The 22,981-nt window shown below is 44.3% G+C and overlaps 2 protein-coding genes across 6 annotated transcripts in view; one reads left to right on the top strand and one right to left on the bottom strand.

Moving 5' to 3' along the window:
• LOC117644968 (alpha-tocopherol transfer protein-like) overlaps positions 1-7,222 on the bottom strand; it is an 18,216-nt gene extending 10,994 nt beyond the window's left edge. Inside the window, exon 1 of one of the 4 annotated variants that reach the window (XM_034384822.1) lies at positions 7,068-7,222. In XM_034384822.1, coding sequence (XP_034240713.1) covers positions 7,068-7,107 — 40 coding nt within the window. In that variant the 5' untranslated portion in view covers positions 7,108-7,222. Of the gene's footprint in view, positions 1-594; positions 644-3,783; positions 3,812-4,101; positions 4,200-7,067 lie in introns of those variants that run through there. The other 3 variants (XM_034384819.1, XM_034384826.1, XM_034384823.1) reach the window with 3 other exon arrangements.
• Positions 368-22,981, top strand: LOC117644926 (tyrosine-protein kinase receptor Tie-1-like). Of its 2 annotated transcripts, none has more exons than XM_034384666.1 (22): positions 368-520; positions 1,138-1,231; positions 1,568-1,772; positions 2,243-2,381; positions 2,715-2,744; positions 3,822-3,937; positions 4,349-4,403; positions 4,665-4,751; positions 6,263-6,307; positions 9,487-9,573; positions 11,686-11,832; positions 13,021-13,158; positions 15,449-15,576; positions 16,261-16,450; positions 16,865-16,956; positions 17,279-17,450; positions 17,934-18,069; positions 18,144-18,307; positions 19,062-19,195; positions 20,005-20,170; positions 20,901-21,016; positions 22,255-22,981. In XM_034384666.1, exons 2-22 carry the CDS (start codon positions 1,209-1,211, stop codon positions 22,465-22,467), a joined length of 2,583 nt encoding a protein of 860 aa, XP_034240557.1. In that variant the 5' UTR covers positions 368-520; positions 1,138-1,208; the 3' UTR covers positions 22,468-22,981. The 2 variants fall into 2 exon arrangements, with proteins under 2 accessions (XP_034240557.1, XP_034240558.1); XM_034384667.1 differs by having other exon boundaries at positions 375-513.

The raw sequence follows: 22,981 nt of genomic DNA, 5'->3' as shown, positions 1-22,981 counted from the left end.
ACCATACGTGCTATACTCATAGCGTTTGGAATCTCAGTGTCATGACATTAAGTTTGCAGGTAGGCTTCCGTTTAAAGCAAATGATACAACGGAACGAACGGGCCGTGATGCGTCGTGAACAGCACGGAACGTTAAATTTTCCATCAATAATATTATCCTTGAAGCTCTTGGAAGAAGCGAGGGAAGAAGTCATTATCCGGGGAGGTGGGGAAGAGACTCGTATTTTTGCTCTCTGAAAACAGGCAACTTTTGCCAGTCCCCCCGTGCCTCCGCCCGTCCCTAGTCGGCCCCTGGCTGCTAGCATCGGTCGGCGGGAGGGGAGCGCTGCCAGTGTGATAGCAGCTTGCGTCTGCGGCCACGATACGCAGCATCGCAGTCTGGAGAAAGCCGCGTGCCTGCGACGGCAAGGTCCATGCTCACGAAGATAAACAGGCTCTGTACAGTGGCCAGTGTGGTGAGGATTGTTGGTGTGTTTGGCACGCACACGCGTCGCCTGGAGGTTGATGTCAATTGGTGATTGGTGAGTGCTCAATGTCATCACTTGCATTCAAGGAACGTGACATCACATTGAAACGAATGTGGCAATAAGCTTACCCTCATTCAAGCGAATGTAACACAACGTTGACATTTTGTCACATTCGTTTCAACATATGATGTACGTTCCTGGGATGAGAGTAATTGGACTTACTATGTCCTATGGACCACGCAACTTGAAGCACATCCGGTGGTGATGCAATTTTGTGATCGGCAGGCAGGACAAATTGTCAGATGAAAGTACACTTGGGAGTAGGCGTTGGACTATTTGTGTCAATAGGCGGCATCGAAATTGTATCACTGTCGGATGTGCTTAAATTTGCATGACTCCTAGGTCAAAAAATGTCCCTTGACTTTTTGTGTGGGAAATAAAAAAAAAATCCGTTTCGGCCCGTTGTGTTCCTTTTCTAAAGCACCGGAAGAAGCGCGGTAAACAAAGACAATGTCTTGTTTGGATTAACATTGAACTTCCTCGAGCCGCTTGGGCCTGATGAAGTATGAGCTTTGCTCTGTCTTTCATCAAGTAAGGAAAGGCTATGATTGTGACCTGGTATTGCCTCCTGCTTCAAAGGTTTTCACATATATAGACTGTTTGTTTTACAGGATCGTTTATACGCATATGAAATATCTCACCGCAGAAGGGCCCTAGCTGCGATTCACTGGCCGTTGTTACGATGGGTTCGGTACAGTTCTTAAGGTAAAAGCAACATGTTCTCTGATTGTCTCTCGAAGAACGTGTCAAGCGCGGTTTTTTTTAGAAAAAAGTTTTGTTTTTAATCAAAATGGATAACTGTAAAAATGTGATCAAAACATTGAAACGGAAATTGAGAATAAATCAAGAAGACCGAAGTATGCGAAATTTATGAGGTCGTTTTGCGCCTTCCGCAGAGCTGCATTCTCATACTTCGTCTCGCTTTTGTTTTTCTAGATTTCTTATCAACCTTCGTCCCAGCTCTTCTCCAAAGCGCCCTGGTTTTGAAATAAACAAAACAAAATCTGATGATTGATGTTCAATTATTTTATTTATTTACAGATGCAGCTGTTTGTTAGCCCTCTTGACCAGCTTGTGGACGCTAGCACACACCGAATGCATTCTCCTGTATGAACACGTTGCGTTTTCTGGGAACGGGGGAGATTTGTGCTGGCAGAGGCATCAATGCAAAACTGTGCCTGACAACTGGAGGGGAAAGATCAGTTCAGTTAACACATTAGGACATATAGTGCATGCCTTCAAATCGGTGAGACTTCACGAAATTACTGCAACCGTATGAACGAAATTGTGCTTTAAGCCGGGTTCCCCTCACAACTTCAGTAAAATTTGCAACATTGAAACAGAGAGAGGGTTAAAGACGCTATCAGAAAATCGATGTGAACGGGACTCATTTCGAGTTCCAGCAGAGGCTTAGGACACTTTCTTAGAATTATCCGCTTTTCTAAAATTCCTAGCTGTGTACGAACTTGACGACCTTCACACTTAAATTTGAGTTTTTGCGCGTTAGTAGGTGGCAGCACGGAACAAATATTAAAGTGGAAGTTGTTAGCTGCCGTCGCCAGCTTCTGGTCAAATAAGAGGAACTGGTCGCCAACATACTCTCTTGTCTCAACTTATCAGTTATACTATAACTTATATACTCTGGTTTAAAGCACCGTTTCGTTCCCCAGCTTTGACTAATTTTGATTATTGGAGTGCTTATTTTTGTTATTTTAGGACGATTGCACGGGTGGAGACTTGATAATGGGGTTGAAAACTGATGGCTACGAAAAGATGATCAGGATGCCAGATTATTTCAACGACGCCATTGCCTCTTTCGCATTTTCTACCGACGATACATTTGCCATCGCGACAAGTTCGTACGAATCTTCATTATTCTAGTACGTGGGATGAGGCTAGCAGCAACTTCGTGTGAGAAATCAATGATGTGCTGTAGAGAAATATGAGATAGAGCTTAAAGTGGAGACTCAGTCAGAGTTTTCACTATCCAATGAACATCACAAAACAAGTTCACAATTAAGGTATTTTTTGTAGATATCGCTTGCTCTCATGCATCTAAAAAATCTTCGCTGCTGGCCTGAACCTCAATGGGCGCAAAGTTGTTCTAAAGCTGAAGTAAAACGGGGGCAGCATTGATATATTGCCAAGGGATGCAAAGATTAACAGATCTCCCCTTGTTTTGCGCCAGGTGGAGCCCCTGGCCCTCCCGGTCCACCAGGTAAGTACAGAACTTAATGTAAATTGTTTGCATTTCAGTTCAGGTCAGTTGGGAGGAAACCGGTTAAATATGGTGCAGCTTTTTCTTGGTCAAGAATTTACATTTTTTCCGCATGTGAACAACATATGGTAAGGTTTAGCGCGGTTCTAAATTGTCAAATCTTATTGACGAAAACGCTGTTTTATTTTTTGGCTGAGCGATAGCGAAGCCTGTTACTCCAGTGGGATTGAAAAGTTTTGTCTGTCTGTCTGTGTGTCCGCACTACTCCTCCTGAACGGCTCGGCCGATCTCGGTGAGATTTTGCACACTTCTTGGGTATGTCCTTGGCTCGGCACACGCGAAATTTCACCATCCTAGCTCAACTGGTTCAGTTTTTATAGGCGAAAAACACCTAAAAAACGGCGAAAAATAGAGATTTCTGCAGATAGACCACTTCTGTCTTGGAGAGAGGGGGGTCTGGGGGGCGGAGCCCCCCAGCTACGACAAGTTGAAAAGTGACAAGGGTCAAGATCGTGTTATTTGTAGATAAAACAACTCTATTTAGAATGCAGGGGGGTCTGGGGGGCGGAGCCCCCCAGCATTCAACAAGTTAAAAAATAACCGACAACGGACAAGCCATTGCCTGCCGCAGGCAGGCTAGCGCCGCAGGCCAAGGTAGGTACGCCAGGCGTGGATTGGAGGAGCAGGCAGCGAGACATCGCGAAGCCTGTTACGACAAGACGCGGTCTGGCGTAAACCTACCTTGTACCACGTATCCCAAAACTACACCAACTGACTCTAAAAGAAGCACCGAAGACCTTCCACTAGCAAAGGGCTACGTAGTTTGCAAACCAGGTTGAAGAATGTGTCACCTGTTTGTCAACCTCTTAACTGCCAAGAACTCCAGGGACGTCCCTTTTCGGCGCAGGCCCTTAATTGAATGGTTCACGCGCTCAAGGATAAAAATAGGTTATCTTCCGGTCAGTGGAGTTCAATGCCCAGCGAAAACAAAGAAACGCGGATATCTTCGCTCTGATTTCATCAGCTCAAGTCACGGTACCGTTGTTTAACATCACTTTCTTTACATCATTCTCTTAGGACCGAAAGGGCCTGCTGGAGCTCAGGGTCCACAGGGCCCCCCCGGTATCAGAGGACAGCCAGGCCCGCCAGGTGTTCAGGGTGCAGACGGACCCCCGGGCACTCAAGGCCCTCAGGTAATACGCTTTCATGCCGTGTCACTGCCACTACAACGCCGGTAGCAAGTTTGCTTGGCAAAACATTGGCATCACCCACCACGGTAAAAGCTGTTCCTGGTTTTCCCAGGAACTCACTGGAAATCGCCTGCACGCACTTAAGGCCATGTCTGCACTTAGCATACAGTTAAGTTTTCGGTGAAGCAGCCAGCTGGCCCCGAAATACTTCCCACATCCCAGCTTGCCTAAATGTGGCATCGGCGGCCAAAGCGCCGAACATTGGCAAGCTGACGAAAACTTCAGGGCAAGGCCTGCGATTTTCTGGCATCCGAAATGGCTTGCCTGTTTTGTGACAAGCAAACTTGCCACCGGATTTGCGACGATTGTCCTCACGCTCGAAAGTGTTGACTTCTCATGAGATTGTCATTGTAGGGTCCACCTTATCCAGAGGTGCATATTGAGAAGATGATACTAACGAAACAAGAAGGTACGTCTATCCTCCACTCGCGTCAGCGGTACTTCCCGATAAAAAGTCGAAATTCAAAGAAAACCTTGAAGTAACTTTGTAATTCAAATCAAAATTCGTCCGTGGAAATCTGAAACGTGTACTCTGACTTCCAAAGATATTTCCCCTTGGGTCAGACTCTGAGAAAAATTATATGGACGTGTCAATTTCATGCATTTTCTTGATGTGGTGGCAAACACGAATGATTCGTGTTCCGTTCTTAATTTTTTCGTGACGTTTCAGAACTCATGCCAGCGTTCCGCGCTCGTCTGCTCGATCCTCCAGGGCCCAAGCCGCCTCCTGGAACTCCCTTTCATTCCGTAACGAAGCGTAAGTGAAACGACTCGCACAGCGAAAAGTCAACGAACCCGGGTGGAAAAATCTGTAATTTTTTCTGTACTTGTAAAGTGCAACTTAACTCAGTTTAAGACTGCAGGACAACTATTGAACGTCTCGAGATAAAGTGAAGTAAATCTATTCTTTCTAAGTTTAAACTGTTTGCAAAACAATGGTAGTCAGACTGCAGATGGATCAATGCAGTTTCAGTGCAGTTAAACTACAGTAAACTACACTTAGAGTGTAGTTTTTTTTTAGTGAAACTACAGTTTGACTGCAGTTTGAATACAGATATTCTGGTAGTATTTTCGAACACTGCAGTTTCGGTTGCAGTTTCGACCCTAATTAAAAGTAGGGTCGCAAGTGTATGCGACAATTATAATGGTAGCTGTAGTTGCGAGTATAGTGTTCAAATTTCAATCGCAAAATTAAAAAAATATTTTTTTTCCTTTTTTGGGAAGCTTTTTTGAACCCCGTCGCCTACATTAAACGAAGAAAACGAAGGCATTGTAAAGTTCTTCGTACTATGAAGCAAAATCGTCCGTAATATGAAGCAATTCTACAATGCCTGCATTTCAGCTTCGTAGTTAGGAAGCAACTACATCCTAGACTTTTCTGAGTGCACGCACCACTGGCACTGATGTGTTGTTCGTATTCATCGGCGTATGCACCCAGAAAAACGTCTTACTAGCCAAATAAAAAAGATAAACAAAAGTAAAAACTTGCACCACAGGTGTAAATGGGATCAGGATTTTCTGATCACCTAGCGCTGATCACTTTCTGGATCAGAAAATTGAAGATCAGGAAAAAACCTGATGCTTTTTCGAACACCTTTTCTGATGTTTTTTTTCCTGATTCCTGATCACGTTTCTGATCAGCGTGGCTCTGATCACCTCGGGTCTGATCACCACTGGAGTAGAATCAGAAATTGTATTATCAGAAATGTAACGATATCTGACTCAGGATATTTTCACGGTCATGAAAGGTACGGAGATGAGGCAAACGGCTCTAGGGGGTCGAAACTGAGTCCGATCCAATTCTGCAATCCGTTTCACGCTAGCTCGCCATCAGCTCTCAAAATGCCAGAAGATATGGTCTAAATTTCATGACCTTGAAAATGCCCTAGCCAAATGTCGCGAACATACCGCTCACCAAATTTGAAACCAAAATTACGAAAACTTTATGTTTTACAGGCATCTAGATTTTTGAGACATCACGATTTTCTGATAGTTTTGCATGTTATCAGAATGTCTATGTTTTCTGATGACTCTATTCTGATCACTGTCTGATCACTTTTCGGATCAGAAATTTTCCCTGATCAATAATTAGCGATCAGACTTTTTCTCTGATCATTTCACAGTTATCAGAAATTCTTGCAATTCTGATGCCAATTTTTCTGATAGTACGCCAATGATCAGAAAATCCCAAATTTTATCAGAAAAATGGGTAAATGATCAGAAAATCCTGATCCCATTTACACCTGTGACGCTTTTGTCTTGTTTCAGAAAACGCATGGCAGCCCACGGTCATCGACGTCAACGCGGCTGATGGTAAAAAAAAAAAATGGTAGCAAACCTGTCTGACAACCAAAACTTTGGCGTTCTTGCAAACTAAGGGGTATTGAAATGCACGATTTTTTGAATTCCATACCGGCACACCCGGAAAAGGGTTCATTCCTACCTAAAACCACCGCAAACCAAATTTGAGACCGATCGAAAAATATTTAGGGGTCGCTACAATGGCTGAAAGTTGTAAATTTGACGTAATTTGAAACAAAAAACAACTTCGGAGTATTTGAAGCCCTGCGCAACCGGTGTTGGTCCTAGCTTGTTGCCCCCGGGGACTTTTTTTTCTCGGGATCCAGGCCGACGGAAAGAATCCTACGGGATGCGTTTTTAGCGAATAGTAACGGAACTGGGTCCATTCTACGCTGAAAAAAGCGTTTTTTTCTCCGCTTTTAGTGTTTCAGAGGCCTGCCAAAGTTTTGCCTTGTGTCACAAAAAATCTAAACCCATGTATTTTGATAGAAAAAAGGTTGCTCTTTCAAATGGCGGTCACGGAAACAGTCTACGATTTTTGGTTTAGGCTCCAGAGCCGTTTTAAGTTACAAAATGGATTTTATTTTTGTGAAAATGAGAGCAAATGTTCACCCTTAGTCACGTGCGACGTATGGTTTGGCCACAAGTGCTACCCAGCGAAGTGCAGGCGGTGCGCTGTGGTGGGAGAAGTTTCCCGGGTAGAAATGGACGGCTTTTATACGGCTGCTTAATATTTTGTGACCAAAGTAACGCGCTGGCGTTCGAAAAATACCTGGATTATGATTAGACTGTGTCAGCCTCTTTGCTCCCATTCGTTCACAGCAGGTCGCAGCAGCTCCACGCTATGGACTAGCTGTTATTGCCGCGCGTGATCAACAGAGTTCGCTGGATCGTGACATCATAGGCTTGACATGGGGCAGGGACCGGCTGAGTCCACACGGTCGTGGATACGTAGACGGACCGCTCAGCTGCAATTGTTTTTCAGCGATGACGCTCTGGCCCAGCGCCCAGCAGATCCGCTCTTGTCTCGCAAGCGGCAGGTTTGTGGATCGACGCCAGTGGTCTCTCTTTTGCTGCTGCGGCCAGCGATGCGGCAGCTCTTTGCCGATATTTTGTCTTTGCCGATATTTTGTCTTTGCCTTCTGGGCATCTTTTTAAAGTCGTTTAAAACGACGTCGGCTGGCCAGAGACTGGCAAAACGTCCACAAAATATCCGAATATTTTGTCGACATCTTGCTGACACAGTCCAAACATAATCCAGGTATTTTTCAAACGCCTGCGCGTTACTTCGGTCACAAAATATTTAGCAGCTGTATAAAAGCTGTCCATTTCTACCCGGACAGCTTCTCCCATCACAGCGCACCGCCTGCACTTCGCCGGGTAGCGCTAGTAGCCAAACCATACGTCGCACGTGACTAAGGGTAAACATTTGCTCTCATTTTCACTAAAATAAAATCCATTTTTCAACTTAAAACGGCTCTGGAGCCTAAACCAAAAATCGTAGACTGTTTCCGTGACCGCCATTTGAAAGAGCAACTTATTTTCTATCAAAATACATGGGTTTAGATTTTTTGTGACGCAAGGCAAAAGTTTGGCAGGCCTCTAAAACACTAAAAGCGGAGAAAAAAACACTTTTTTGAGCGTAGAATGGACCCAGTTCCGTTACCATTCGCTAAAAACGCATCCCGTAGGGTTCTTTCGGTCGGCCTGGATCCCGAGAAAAAAAAAGGCTCCGGGGGCAACAAGCTAGGACCAACACCGGATGCGCAGGGCTTCAAATACTCCGAAGTTGTATTTTGTTTCAAATTACGCCAAATTTACAACATTCAGCCATTGTAGCGACCCCTAAATATTTTTCGATCGGTCTCAAATTTGGTTTGCGGTGGTTTTAGGTAGGAATGAACCCTTTTCCGGGTGTGCCGGTATGGAATTAAAAAAAAACGTGCATTTCAATACCCCTTATTGCAAACAAATACCAACGCCTTCTTCGCGGCAAAAACGGTCCCTGGTTTTCCCGGGTAGCCCACAAGAAAAGCAAAGGCCATTTCCAGGCAGTTCCTGGGAAAACCAGACAGCGTTTCTGCTGGATTAGACGAGTACGACCAAAACAAGGGTGCACTAGGTGGACATAAGGGAGAGTGGGGTAATTCCGGACGCTTTTTTTCTTTTTGGTCTTTGAGCTTGAATATGCTTCTTGGGTCAAGGAGAGGTCTTACAGGAGATTAAAGTATGGACCTTTACCTTCAAAATGATATACATGAAAGCCAAATCTCAGCAACGGTTAGGGAGATATAGGCGCCAAGCCCTGCACGTGTCCGGAATTGCCCCAGCCTGGGGTAATTCCGGACGACCTGTGGGGCAATTCCGGACGACCTTAAAATTTGACACTACTCGAGCTTACTTTCGCTTGTTTTGGTGTGAGGCATGCTTTTAGAAGGCGTACAAGGACATTTGCTGCGAATTGAAGTGTTTTATTATTACTCAAAGCATATTATAAGGAATAGTTTCTATCAAACCCCTAAATTGACAACACTGTCTTGAACATAGCTGCAATGCTATTTTTCGTTCTTTCTTTATCCTTCTTAACGGTGGAGATGCATGTCCACAATTTTGAACCCACTACCTAAACATTATACGGGAAATTGAAGAAAATAACCCTTCTTGTCCGGATTTACCCCACAGGTAGTGAAAACCTTTGATGTTCAATTGGAAGAAAATGGCGAGCCATACGAGCACTCCCGAAACGCCAAAGTAAAGCCCAATGACCATATAATATGATAAAATTTTAGTCATGGGACTGAACTTGACGGTAAGGTACGATAAGTACATCGAAATACGAGGGAAAGATGCAGCTTTTGCCTATTTTTGATGGTACTCAAATTTCGTGAAGCGACCACAGCCAAACGGTTTGACCTCCGACCTTAGCGATTTGGAATTATCATTTTTAACTGATTATCTTCCTCTGTTAGGCGGGCTTTTGAGTTATCTTCACTCAAACCCAGTGAAAATCGAAGTGTCCGGAATTACCCCGTGTCCGGAATTACCCCACTCTCCCTTACGTGTTTGGAGTTTGATCTTGTTTCGAAAAGAGAGCCGAAACATGTTTGAAGTCTTTCGTGCATTAACCATTTACGTCGTCATACTTCACAATTTAATATGCAGGCCGTAGTTTTTATTTTTCTTGTATTCAGCAACACCCACATGCGTGAATGGAGGTTTGCCTGTCAACGGAGTATGCATCTGTAGACCAGGGTTCAGCGGCCAGTCTTGTGAAATCGGTAGGTTTTTGACGGCACATACCACTGTAATTCAAAGGGTGAGACATCTCACCAATATTCGGCAATACAGAATGTATCACCGAAAAAAAGGTCGTACACAAATGTATCACCGAAATAAAGGTGAGACATCAGCGAGATTGGCCCTAGTTTTCCTGGGGAAGTATCACCCTTTTTTCGAATACATTTGTGTACGACCTTTTTTCCGGTGATACATTCGTGTACGACCTTTTTTTCGGTGGTACATGCGTGTACGACCATTTTTTTTTCGATGATACATTTTAGTATCACCCCCCGTGTAAAAACGAATTGTTCCGAAATCCTGCCGCCAGCCGTCCGAAAGAGCCCCCGCCACCTCGGGCTGTCCCCAGAAGCGTCCGAATGCCTTCGGACGATTCCGTGGTTAGTCCGCGAAGGGGCCGCTGTTCGGACGGGCCAGACCGATATGTGTCCGGGACTCGCTGGAAAGTCCGGGTCGGTCCGCCGGGAGTCCGGGACAGCGAACTTACCCGGAATACGTCCGAGGAAAGTCTCCCCTCCGGACTGTTTTCGGAACTCTGTACCGTTTCCCCCTCGCTTTAGGACTTAGACAAATATTCCTCTAGCAAAGCTACAGTTGAGGTGTGTCCAAGTGATTCCGCAATGTTCAATCTCAAACATTCGCCTTTCGTAAGGAAATTTAGAATAAAAAATTTATTTGAAATACAGCAATTGTTTGTCGTTACTGAGTATGTGCCGAAACAAATACCACAAAACGTGGTTTAAATTGCAAGAATGCATTCAGTCAATTAATTTAAAGTGCTTCGTACAACCGGAGAAACATGAAACTTTAAATACAGGTATGCATAAGAAAACGTGTAGGACGTAAAATATTTTAAATTCGAGGTCCCCTTGAGAAATCCCCACTCTTCTATCTTGAAAATCGCGCCTCCTAGCGCCCAGAGGAAGAAGCGGAGCGGAGAGCGCAGTGCAGAGTCAGTGAAGACGCTCACCGGAGCCCCCAGTCCTCATCTGTCGGGTTAGCTCAGTTGGCTCCGACGTCAGCACTGGTGTGCAAAGGAAGGTAAGAAGTGAGGGTTCGAATACGGCTTGCCTCTGGCTCAGCGCCGTCGGATTTTTTTCGGAACCGAGACTCGGACAGTCCGAAACCAGCCCGCATTTCGGTTCTCGGACACATCCGTAAAGTTGCCGATTTGGGAACATTCTGGAGCTTCGTCGGACTAGCCCGACGGACCTCTTTCGGGCTGGAACCCCGCTCGGACAGATCTCGGAGCAAATAATTTTTATAAGGGCTTTTTTCAGTGAGACTGTTATGTCTCACTCCTCAGAGAGTGAGATGTATCACTATTTGATTTTCAATGTGTTAAAAGACGCGGTAACATTTTGGCTGAAACGCCGGTTTTAGCTTAAGCAATGAAAATGAGCATGGGTTCGTTCAGATATTACGTACTTCTGTTTCTCTGGCGCTCAATGGTGGTCTATTAGAAGCAACAAAGACAGCGCTATGGAAAATCGTTACGAAAGAAGTGGACGAGCCCTAAATACGAAGCAGACGCTAAAACGGTCCACTTAGAAACTAACTAAGTTCCGGATGCAGTATACTATCAGACTCATATTTAATTTTTATCTCATGCCAAAATGTTTTTTGTGCAAGCGTAACATGGACTATTTCCTCTTAAGCTTTGCACTTTTTGTTCATTTTGTTGTCAAGATGGGATTCTCAAGGAAGTGAGCGAGTCAAGACGCAAACGTGAACTGCTTTATTCTGTGTTCGGTTGGTACAAAGAAGGCTCTGGTTACATGGCTGCCAACATGACTATGACTACTCAACACATTTTATAGGGTATTAAGTCCCTTAAACCATACTTTCTGTCAATTGCAATGTATCTTTTGATTTCTACATGATCTATTGACTATTTTATCTCAAAAACGATCAAAATGTCTGAAAATTTCGAGTTCTTTTTAACAGTGTATGCATAGTTAAAGAGAAAATAAGTACAATTTTACGTGTGCTAAAAACAGAAAAACTTTATAGGCAAGAGAATAAAAATTCCACATGAGACTGAGAGTGAAACTAGCGCTGTGCGCGCTGAGGGAATGCCATCCGTTTTCCAGCGTGTGGGCCTGGCCTCTACGGGGAGGCTTGCACTCAGCGCTGTTCCGACTTGAAGGGATCGAGTCATGACTGCAGTCGCGTCATGTTCTGCAATGGCGGCGTGTGTTCGTGCGCGGCAGGGCTGCGAGGGCAGCATTGCGATCAAGGTGAGGATCCGTGGACAACACTGAATTTTCCACGAATTAAACTCAAAACAAATTGTCTTCAGCACATCATTAAGATGCATTTTCGAAAAGTAGATATACTATGTGGAGATGATCACCACAAGATCAAATACATGCTTATAAGCACACCTGTGGGAGTGTACTTAGAAGCACACATCTGTAGTTTTGAGCTTTCGAATGAGATAACACTGCGAGAAAAGATCACGGTAAATCCTGTACTGATTACTCCAGACTTCACCGTACTTTTTTTAACAGGCAATGCCGTCGTTTTTTTTTACAGGCAATACCGTACTTTTTTTACAGGAAACGCCGTACTTTTTTACAGGGAATCCCGTACATTTTCCCCCGGCAATCCCGTACTTTTAATACCTATCAAAAACTGCTATAATTTTGTTCAGTCGATTGACCCTCTTTTTCCAAGTTCCTGATGTACGCAACTGCTGAAGTCGGACTCCTGGACCCCTCTTCCGACCACTAGTTGGAAAGGTCTTGACGAGACCTATTGAAAGGTGCAATAAAATTTTTCAGTCGGTCGACCCTCTTTTTTTAAGATCCTGATGTGGACACTTCTTGGAAGCGGCCTTTGTTGGGACCAGATCTGGTCTTTCCTACGGCATGGACTGTACGGAAGAACGGTAACTACTGTTAAAAGACTACGGAATATTTTGTAAAACAAGTACGGTAAATACTGTAGACTGTACGGAGGATACTGGTTTTTGAAGTACGGTAAAGTTTGGCAAAAAAATTATCCAGGATTTACTGTTATTTTTTCTCAGAGTGAAATGTGTGCTTGAGAAAGCACACTCACTCCTATTGAGGCGCTTGTCTAGACACACTCCCACAGCGGCGTAGTGAGCATACACTTTTGATCGTGTAGTGTCATGGAGAGCTTACTACTTGTAATTTTTGTAATTAGCAAAAATCTACGAAATATTATAAATCTGTGAAAATTAAACTACTTCTATGAGAGTTTGAACGCAAACTTGAGCCAGTTTTAATGTGTTCAGCTCTCACACAAGTCCATGCCACTAAAACTGTGGGCTGTAAAGCGGGAGACAATAATATTCACCGACATTCATACAAGAACCAAGTTCATACGGTACATTTTTATCTCATTCTTTCCACGTCAGTCTGTTAGTTCGTGTTTCAGTCGGCATTGTAACTTTGCAGTGTGCGCACCGCGTCGCTACGGCGCTGGTTGCAATGTCGAGTGTGGACAGTGCGGTGGCTCTGGTGACTGCGACCCTTACACGGGACACTGCTACAGCGGCTGTCAAAGTGGGTATAATGGTCCAACATGTCATCAGGGTAAGTTGCTATCAACATGTAAAGCAGAAGGATAAGTATACAGTATCATCCGTATGGATGGATAAGTTCTTAATTATGACAAGCAGTGAATAACTGTACGAAAAATGTCTGCGAATCTTCATCGGGATGGCACAATTAGAAAATGCACACTTGAATTTTGGCGAACAAACACATTTGAAAAGTTGTGAAGCATGTAACTGAAAGAGTTCATTTTGCGAAGAATCAGATCATGTTACTGACTAATTCTTTGCACTTCTTTGTGAGTTTTGTGAACTGCTGGCTAGCATGATGAAAAATACAGTTCGCAATTTTGACCTTATTCAGCCCCAAGATCCTATTGAGCTTTTTCTTTGTAATTCGAACCAAAAACCTAAGAATTATGAGAGCGCAGCGAAAGGTAGTGAACAATGGTGAAGAATTCTCAGTAACTTGTGACCACTTTCTTATTATTATCTCGGCATTATGTTAAATTTGAATTGTTGGCTGAGCGATAGCGAAGCCTGTTACTCCAGTGCGGTTGAAAAGTTTTGTCTGTCTGTCTGTGTGTGTGTCTGTGTGTGTGTGTGTGTGTGTACACTACTCCTCCTGAACGGCTCGGCCGATCTGGCTGAGATTTTGCAGGGTTATTAGGTATGTTCTTGGCTCGGCACACGCGAAATTTCACCATCCTAGCTCAACTGGTTCAGTTTTTATAGCCGAAAAACACCTAAAAAACGGCGAAAAATCGGTTTTCTGTAGGTAGACTTCTCCTGTCCGGTTGAAAGGGGGGTGTGGGGGGCGGAGCCCCCCAGCCTCGACAAGTTGAAAAGTTACGAGGGTCAAGATCGTGTAATTTGTAGATGAAGCACCTCTACCTAGAATGAAGGGGGGTCTGGGGGGCGGAGCCCCCCAGTATGCAACAGTTTAGAAGTAACTGATGATGGACAAGCATTGTCTGCCGAAGGCAGCCTAGCGCCGCAGGCCAAGGTAGGTACGCCAGGCGCGGATTGGAGGAACAGGCAGCGAGACATCGCGAAGCCTGTTACGACAAGACGCGGTCTGGCGTAAACCTACCTTGTAATGTACTGAGAAGTATCCGAGCTCAGCATTTTTCATCAGGAAATTGAGAGTGTTGTTCGCAAAGCTCCTATCACCTAGTGCAGCACATTATTAAGAAGCTCCAAACTTTAACGGAATTAGGGGTAGGTTGGGTAAGAAAAGTACATCTGGAGGCTCGGGTAAGAAAAGTACACCCGTTATATCTCCGAACTGAAACTACACTGAACCATCCACGTTAGTGGTTTTAGAAAGATTGGTCATCCCACTGACAAAAAATAAAGTTAGCCCAGTTCTACATATAATATTTAGAATCAAACTGCACATTTGAAAAACACATTAAAAATAACTATGAAAATCTTTTTTTTTAAATGTTTGTACTTTGAAGTACAGCTTCCTGCGGAATCAGCCGACAGTCCAATGTAAGGTACCACCTTATAGCTTAGACCATCATCTTTGAAAAACAGTACCGTTCGATGCTCTTAGGCTTCAACACATTTTTTGATAAGTGTAAAAATGAAATGGGGAAGAAAAGTACAGTCGGCTGGGGAAGAAAAGTACAGGCATTGGGGAAGAAAAAAACACCCTCTAAGAAACTAAAAGCGGGATGAAAATTGAATTGATCACGGAAATAGATTTGATTAGGCGAGACAAGCAAAAAATGTCAACACAAGTTATAGAATTAGACTAGAAATAAACAAGTTATTGGGCATTTACGTGAAAAGGGGAAGAAAAGCACAAAAATGCTGTACCCACTTATCTCTGAGAAAAGGCTTTTTGGACCGTCTGTGATGAGTCCATGTAGAATCAGAACCAATTGACCGATTTTGACGAAACTTGAACTAATGGCAAGTGAAAGCTCTCCACTTTATGGGTAAACGTGTATTGAGCCATGATTGGCGGTCTCCTGGTTCGAAATCGCAATTCTTTTCGTTGTACTTTTCTTTCCCGATGGTGTACTTTTCTTACCCTTTTCGAGGAGTTCCGAAATCACATACATTTTGGCATGTTGTACGTAATGTAGGGAACTATAATCAATGAACAGTGATCCATTTCATTAGGAAGGCATTGGATTACAAGTTCACGAGAGCAGAATAGTTGAATCCTCATTTGAAACTTCTGTACAGTGCAAAGTACGCGTTTTGTACTTTTCTTCCCCAACCTACCCCTAAAAGAGTTTCAAGTCGTTAAGGCGTTGAACCTACGGACTTTCTGTACCAATATGGCCAACTGACACTTTTTCTCGCAATTTTAGAACTGACGCATTTGATAGAGGCACCCGACGTCATTGTAGGGGCAAATCGTTCTCTCATTGGGACAGTGAAACTTGCTGGCAACACTGCGGGTAGCGGAGACGTGCAGTACATCAACATTCAACATCGGGTGAGAAGACAGTTGGCATGACCTCATGGTTTAAATTATCGGACAACATAAGCAGTTCCTGAACTAAGAGTGCCCTGTGGCTCAAGAACGAGGGGGCAACCACCTTGGATGGTTGGGGACATAAGATTTCTTTAGGCTAAAGATTTCGTCGGATTTTGCAAGATTTTAACCGTTATTCCGCCCAAAATTAGCCTATTTTTGGCCTTTCGAGGGGCAAGATTTCAGATTTCCAAGAGATTTCTAGCGCTAAGGGGACACAAGATTTTCAGAGTGGTTGCCCCCTCGCACACTAAATGCTTATGGACTTTATGTCCCTTTATGTCCATAACTATGGCCGTATTTGTGCATACTGAAGTTATGTACAAATTTGTACATAAATTAGGTACAATGTTTTACATACTTAAGCACAATATGGAAATATTGTTCCTAATTTATGTACAAATTTGTACATAAGTTCTGTATGTACAAAAACGGCCATAGCTATGGACAATAAACTACATAAGACATTTAGTGTGCGCTCAAGAATCGTTCTGCGTAACATTTTGGAACCTGGATTGGTTTGAAGAATTTGCGCGAAGGGCTCTTTGGTTTGTTACCTCTTGATAGACAGAAACCGTTTTAAAAAAAGCCTTCTTTGGAGTGATGCGTTATGCGTAATCAAAACTTGACGCATTGTCCGCACAGGCAGCCCTGCCCGGAAACGAGTGGTTCTCGGCTTCAACGCTGGTTTTGGATGAGAAGGCCGAGAACCTCACCTTCAGAGTGGATGGCTTGCCGGCCGACACCGAGGTGGATGTACGAGCGGTTTTGATCGACGGAGCCCAAAACGCACTGCAGAGCGTGGCACAGACTCGTGTGCGCACGCCCGGCACGCGTGAGTATCAATTTTCCTGACAAAAAATGTTACTTACTGAAGAAAAAAAATTCTACAAACGCTCATGATGCAAACTGTTAGAAGTGTGTGCCCAGGGGCACTTTACAGCAGCGTGCCTGAACAAGATTGCATGCGTCGTAGGCAAAAACAGTTAACTTAGTTAACGGAAAATGAGACAAATTTCATTTTTTTTTGTGAGTTTCCTCCTTTTAATTTTAATTTGAGGTGCTCAGGTGATCATCACTTGCTCATTAACCCTGCTCAATCTTAAGATTACTGACTTTTTTTTATCCATTGAAGTAATAAAAACCAACAGAGTCGCGTAACCGTGCAGTAGTCTTCCGGAGTCTGTAATTTTGTCAGCAATGAGGAACTATTCTCGGTTATGTCCATATGCTCGTACACATGTTGCAGGTCTTCTCACAAGTGTGACCGCTGAGAGTTTGAGTCCAACCAACCTCCGATTATCTTGGGTCAATGTGCTTGACGTCACGGTGGGGTACTTGGTACGAATTCTGAATTCTAAACTAACCTTCTGAAACTCACTTGAGCAAGGTGGGCTAGAAGACCAGTGGAGGTGACCGAAACTCCAGACACGATTTGAGCTCCAGAGTCGTTAACCAGGACTCGAACGGAACGTCTGTCCCTGTCAGTCGATTGCTCTCCGAACGAGGAACCCACTGGTGGGGTCACATGTTCTGTTAGAGTCCTGTTTAGAGACTCTGGAGCTCAAAACGCGTCTCGAGTTTTGGCCGCCTCCGCCGGTCTTCTGGCCCACTGTGTGTTGATAACTGCAATTAATTGACGAGTATTGTGTTCAATTTGCAGTGCGTCTCGCTGCTGGACTGCTCGGTACCCTGTGGCAACTCGGCCAAGGTGTTGCGCGTGAGTAGGAGCAGCAGCGTGGACATTGAGGACCTGGAACCAGGGGCGCTGTACCGTCTCACCGTCTGGACCGAAGACGAGGCCGAAACCGTCATGGCCGTGACCGACCAAAGCGGTGAGCACTGACTGAGCATTCGGAGGGAAAGTGTGCTAATGCCTATGTACCTTTTAAGGTACATTCCGACCTAAACACAGTTGCCACATTATGGAAACCTTAATGGTACAGTAACAGTATACTTATTGCAAAGTGGAGAAAGAGGTTAAGTTTAGTTGAACTGTCCCTTCCGCACCGACAGTAACTTACCCAGATCTTATCATCGAAAAAAAAAATTCATCATGTAAGACGGCCTGTCTCTCAGAAAAAAATGCTTTAGATCGAGTTTGCACGTACGTATCTGAACTCGAGTAACAAATTGGAACTTGAGGGTCCCTTGCAGCGTAAAACTCGTAAAGCTTAGCATTTATGAAAAATGCCTTTCATGATTAATGAAAGGCTTTTAAGGCTTCTGCTTCGAAAAATATGTTGTCACATGCAAGTAGGCACCTATGATTTCTCTGTTAACTCGGTTAAGAATCTGTTAGTTCCTGGTTGCTACAGCTGCGGACATAACAGTGAATTTCCTGGAGCCTTCTGTTAGCAACATCTCCGCAATCGTACAGTGGCGTCAGGCTGACAACTGTCAGAATCTTCATGGATTTTTCAAGTTTTATCAGTGGAAACTCGAAAAACCAGAGTAAGCAAACAAGGCACCCGATACATTGACATTGCTGCAACGTTTCAACGTTTAAGACATTTTTACTCCTCCAGGAACGTCGTGTTGAGTGCAGGGAGCACAACTTTAACCAGGCTGACCTTGAACGATCTGGAGCCCGGCCAGGAGTACCAATTTAGCGTTGGCGTCGTTAATACAGCCTGGACAGAGGCGAAACCAATTATCTGGTCACATCTCATCATCACAACACTTAATTCAGGTACTAGAAAAGGGCCTACATTTCGAAACCCTCAATATTTGCGATGGAAATTTCAGATGTGTGAGCGAGCTTCCTTCCGGCCAATGTTTCATACTGTAGGAAATGAAGAGGGGTTGGCGACGGTAAAAAAATATTCCGAAGGTCCCTTTGGGAATTAATGAAGATTCATCGTAAATTTGCGAAGAATCTGCGTGAGTTCACAAAGTTTCTTCGAGAATTCACGAAAAAATCTTCGAGAATTAAGCATGAATCTTAGTAAATTACCAAGATTCGTCGTGGATTTACGAAGGTTCCTTCGACATCATTTCCAGAGGAACCGTCGTAAATTCTGGTAATTTATTTCTACAGTGAAAATTGAGGGTTTTTTTTCGCAGTACAGGGTCTTTAAAAACCCATGCACTACGGAAAGTGGGACAATGTGTTACATGCTGCCTGTCCCACAGTGTCTCAAACTTGGATTTGCAGTGCCTTCACACTCATTCCAGGAACGTGGCACCACGTTGAAACGAACGTGACAAAATGTCACGTTCGTTTGACCGTTGTGTCACATTCGTTTGGGTGTGAATTGGCCAAGAATCAGCTTGTTCACATTCAAACGAACGTGACACAATGCTCAAACGAACGTGACACGTTCGTTTCAACGTGATGTCACGTTCCTGGAATGAGAGTGTTTTCAATGAATGACAAACTTTCGTGTAGCTTCTTGCTTCCACGTCATTGCTTTCATTTGTTCCGTTTCCTCGTATTCCGGAAGCACCCTCCGCTCCCCTGGATTTGACGGCATACCGTTGGAACGCCACTTCGTTGTGGCTGCGCTGGTGTCCGCCAGCGGTACCGGGAGGCACTCTGGACCACTACACTGTACGCGTCGACAACCTAAACCCTCTGGTAAGGGTAAGAGAAGTAAACACTGTGCTTTGAAACAAAATAAGCCACTATCTTTAAGATGCATGGCAGAATGGCACTCCTCCAAATCTTTCTTTGAGGAGTGCCACTTCTTGTGTTTCAGTGAGTTTATTTCAGTTGAATAACAACATCAAGTAACCAATGCCCAGATTTGTTTATCATACGAATAATTTTGCGAAGATGCCAAAATGACTAACTTGACCACTTGGTTCCACCGCAAATTCTTGAAAAAAAAAACTCATTATTTGCATTGTTGAAGGGGTGTTCCTCGCATAATATTGGAATAACAAATACAGCGTCACCTAAAGATGGACACTGGTTAAAAGGCGCAGTTTTACGTCTTGCGTGACGAGTACAGTCTGCACTGCAGAAAATAACCACAACAAAAGTACACAAATTTCTGGCAAATTTTTTATCAGGGATTTAGTGTACTTTTCAAGTACAACAATTGTTGTACAAAGTACAATGGAACCGGCATGACGAGTGCTGGGCAGTCTAGGGCTGGTTGTGGTTTGTACAATTCTCGTTGTACTTTCTACAATCCCTGTTGTACTTTTATTGTACAGTTTTTGTTGTACTTTTGTTGTACTTTTCACACTTTTTCTTGCAGTGTGTACGCCCTTTCCTGCCAAGAGCTCGTGCCCTCCGCTCCTGCTATCTAAACGCATGGGGGCATGACCTTGAAGCGTATTTCTCAGCGTATTTCTTCGCTTCAGTTTTACCAGTGGAGCTGACTTCCAGAAACAACAGCGCCTATCCACGGAACCGAATTCCGGCCTGTCGTTTTCCAGATCGTGAAGGCGAACGACACCTGTCCGCTGTGGCCTGACCACATGTGTTGCGTCGTCCATCGACTGAGAATTTCCGCAACGCGCGCTGTGCGCATCAGTGCCACCAACTTGGAGAGGGATGAGCGCGGAGAGGAAGTACTGGCGACCATCAGCACTGAAGACGGGCGTAAGCATCTTGTAACCATTCATACTAAATGTTTATGTACAATTGTGTGTGTGATGCATAATTTTAAACCTGTGTACCGTCGTGCACAAAACTCTGCGTGAATTTGCATAAATTTAGGCATCTTTACGCATGATACACTGGTAGAAAAAAGTACGGGAAAAGTACGGAACGTGTCTGATCAATTTTTTACCTGGACCGTCCGTACCTTGCCAACGACGGAAGTTCTGTGTATGTTTTCCGTACCAGTTTACATGAGATCATTATAAGTTTACATGAGATCATTATAGAGACCACAGAGAACCAGTACGGAAGGTCCGTACCTTTTCTGTACCCCATTTTCCGTACATTTTCCGTACCAAACCACGCATTTTTCGCAGTGTATGATGCAAATTCCACGTATGCACAAAATCGTTCAAGTTTCACGTACAAAACTCTACCTAAACATTCAGTGTGTTGGGCAATCCATGCATTGTGCAGAGGCGGGGAGGGGTCTACTACTGACCAATATAAAGTGCACTGCAAAGTTCATAGCTTATTGATTCTTCGCAATCCGAACAAAACGAGTTACTAACGAAAATAGTTTGCGCCATATGCTCGAAACACTTCGTAAGGGTATATGCATGCATTCATTGCCAATTTCGCTGCGCTGTTTAAATACTAGGCTCTTTATTCGTATTACGAAAAAAAGCTCTGTAAGATCCTGGGAGTATAAGAGAAATTCCCTCTTCAGCTCCGGAAGAGGTGGCGAACCTGCATGCAGAACCTGGACCGCACGCAGTGCTGATTCGCTGGCAACTGCCGAGCCTCCTCCACGGCGACCTGCTGGGCTTCATGGTGACGGCCAAGGTGTGAACTCGTCCAAGAATGAATCTGCAGATGTTTACTGGCGAGGGGGAAATCACTCTTAAAAACTGTGACCCGACTACTCCCTATTACGTTCTATTACGCTATTACAGAAGGCTTATTACGCTCGAAATTATCCATATTTGGGCTAAAATCAGACCTTAAATAGGGAAAATTTTAAAAAATTTGGCTATTACGCTATTACTATTACGCGTAATACTAGGAATCGGTGACCCGACTATTACGCGAGTGATTTCCCCCTCGTTTACTGGTGTACTGAGCTGTCTGCATCTGAAGATGTGTACCCGGCCAAGTATTAATCCATTAGATGTGTACTCAGTCAAGTGTGCATCTGTAGCTGTGTACTCAGCTAAGTCTGCATCTGAAGACGTGTACTCAACCATTTATGCATCTGTAAATGTTTACTGAGCCAACTGCATACAGCAAACACTGCATAGCCAGTGGTAAGTTTGCTTGCCACAAAATTGGCAAGGCGTTTCGAATGCAAACAATAGACACTTCTGGCCAGGCCTCAAGTGAAGAACAAGAAGAAGATCATAAGCCGGAAGTAGCTGGCAGGCGTATTTATTGATGACGAGTGTTTATTCTCAATCCAAAAATTCAAGAAAGCTGAATTTAAAAATAGAATGTGATTTAAACCTGCCAAAACCCCCGTAAACGGCCGAATTCTTCTTGTACTGTTTCCGGTCTATGTTCTGCCTCTTGTTCTTCACTTCAGACCCTGCTAGAAGTGTCTATTGGCAAGCTAGGCCCGGAAATACTCCCTAGCTTGCCAAAATTTGGCAAGCTTGAGAAGATGTCCGATGAAAGCTTGCCAAATTTTGGCATTCAAAACGGCTTGCCAACTTTGTGGCGAGCAAACTTACCACCGGCTTTGACGCGAGGTTTCCATCTGTAGATGTGTAATCAGCTTAGTCTGCAGCTAAAGAAGTGTACTCTGCCAACGAAGTATGCATCTATAGTTGCAGTGGCGCCCACAGAATTTCATTTAGGGGGAGCGACTGATATCCAGCCCCCTACAACCCCCTTTTTTCCCTTCTCTTCTTTTTCCTCTCCTTCTTTCCTTTTCTTCTCCTCCTTTCCTTTTTCTCCCCTTTCCCTTTCTCTTTTCCCCTTCCCCCACCCACCACAGCAACCACCCACCCACCCCAAATCACCCTGCACCCACGTGTTGGCGCCACTGTATTGTTGTGTACTCAGGCAAGTATATGCCTCTGCAGGTGGTCCGCGACTCTGCAAGCGAGAGCGGGGAGCAGCTCCACGTCCCGGACCCCTTGGGGCACTCCCTGCCGACGAGGGAGGAGCGGCCCCACTACGAGGTGACCCTCGCCGACCTGCACCCGTCCACCACGTACAACGTGTCGGTGCGTTGCCTCGGCAGTGGCGGCCCGGGCAGCTCCGTGCCCATACTCGCCACAACCCTGGGGGAATGACCAAAAACTTCCAATTGTCGTGTCCAAGTCCAAATTGATCATTTCCGGAGGAATTTCGGGTGGATTTTAAAATCAATTGCAGCCCAATTTACATGAATTTTGATAAGTTCCTCTGGGTTTTTTTAGGTTTTTTTTTTTAGAATTTCTTTGAATTTTGACCTTACTTCATGAATTTTGTAGCACGGTAAACACGGTTCCTGGTTTTCCAAGGAACTTACTGGAAATCACCTATGTCTCTACCATGGGCTTCCTGGGAAAAACTGCTACCGTTTTTACCGTGAGAAATTTGCAGTCTTCGTGTTGCGAAGCATTTCATCGCAGATTTTAAAATGCCTTCGATTTATTCGTACTACGAAGCGACGCTTCGTAGACTTTTTTTGTATACTCAAATGAGAATGAGAACACGTAAGTGGGAGTGTACTCGTAATTACATGCCGAAGAGAGTGTTCTGAGTACATTGCTGAGTATGTCGAACAATGAAGTGTCCTGCGTTTTCTGTTGTTTTAGATGAAAT

This window comes from Thrips palmi, unplaced genomic scaffold, assembly GCF_012932325.1.
Source record: "Thrips palmi isolate BJ-2018 unplaced genomic scaffold, TpBJ-2018v1 HiC_scaffold_18, whole genome shotgun sequence".
NCBI classification, from domain to species: domain Eukaryota; kingdom Metazoa; phylum Arthropoda; class Insecta; order Thysanoptera; family Thripidae; genus Thrips; species Thrips palmi.
The sequence above is the reverse complement of the archived record's forward strand: the minus strand, read 5'-3'. Positions and strand labels throughout refer to the sequence as shown.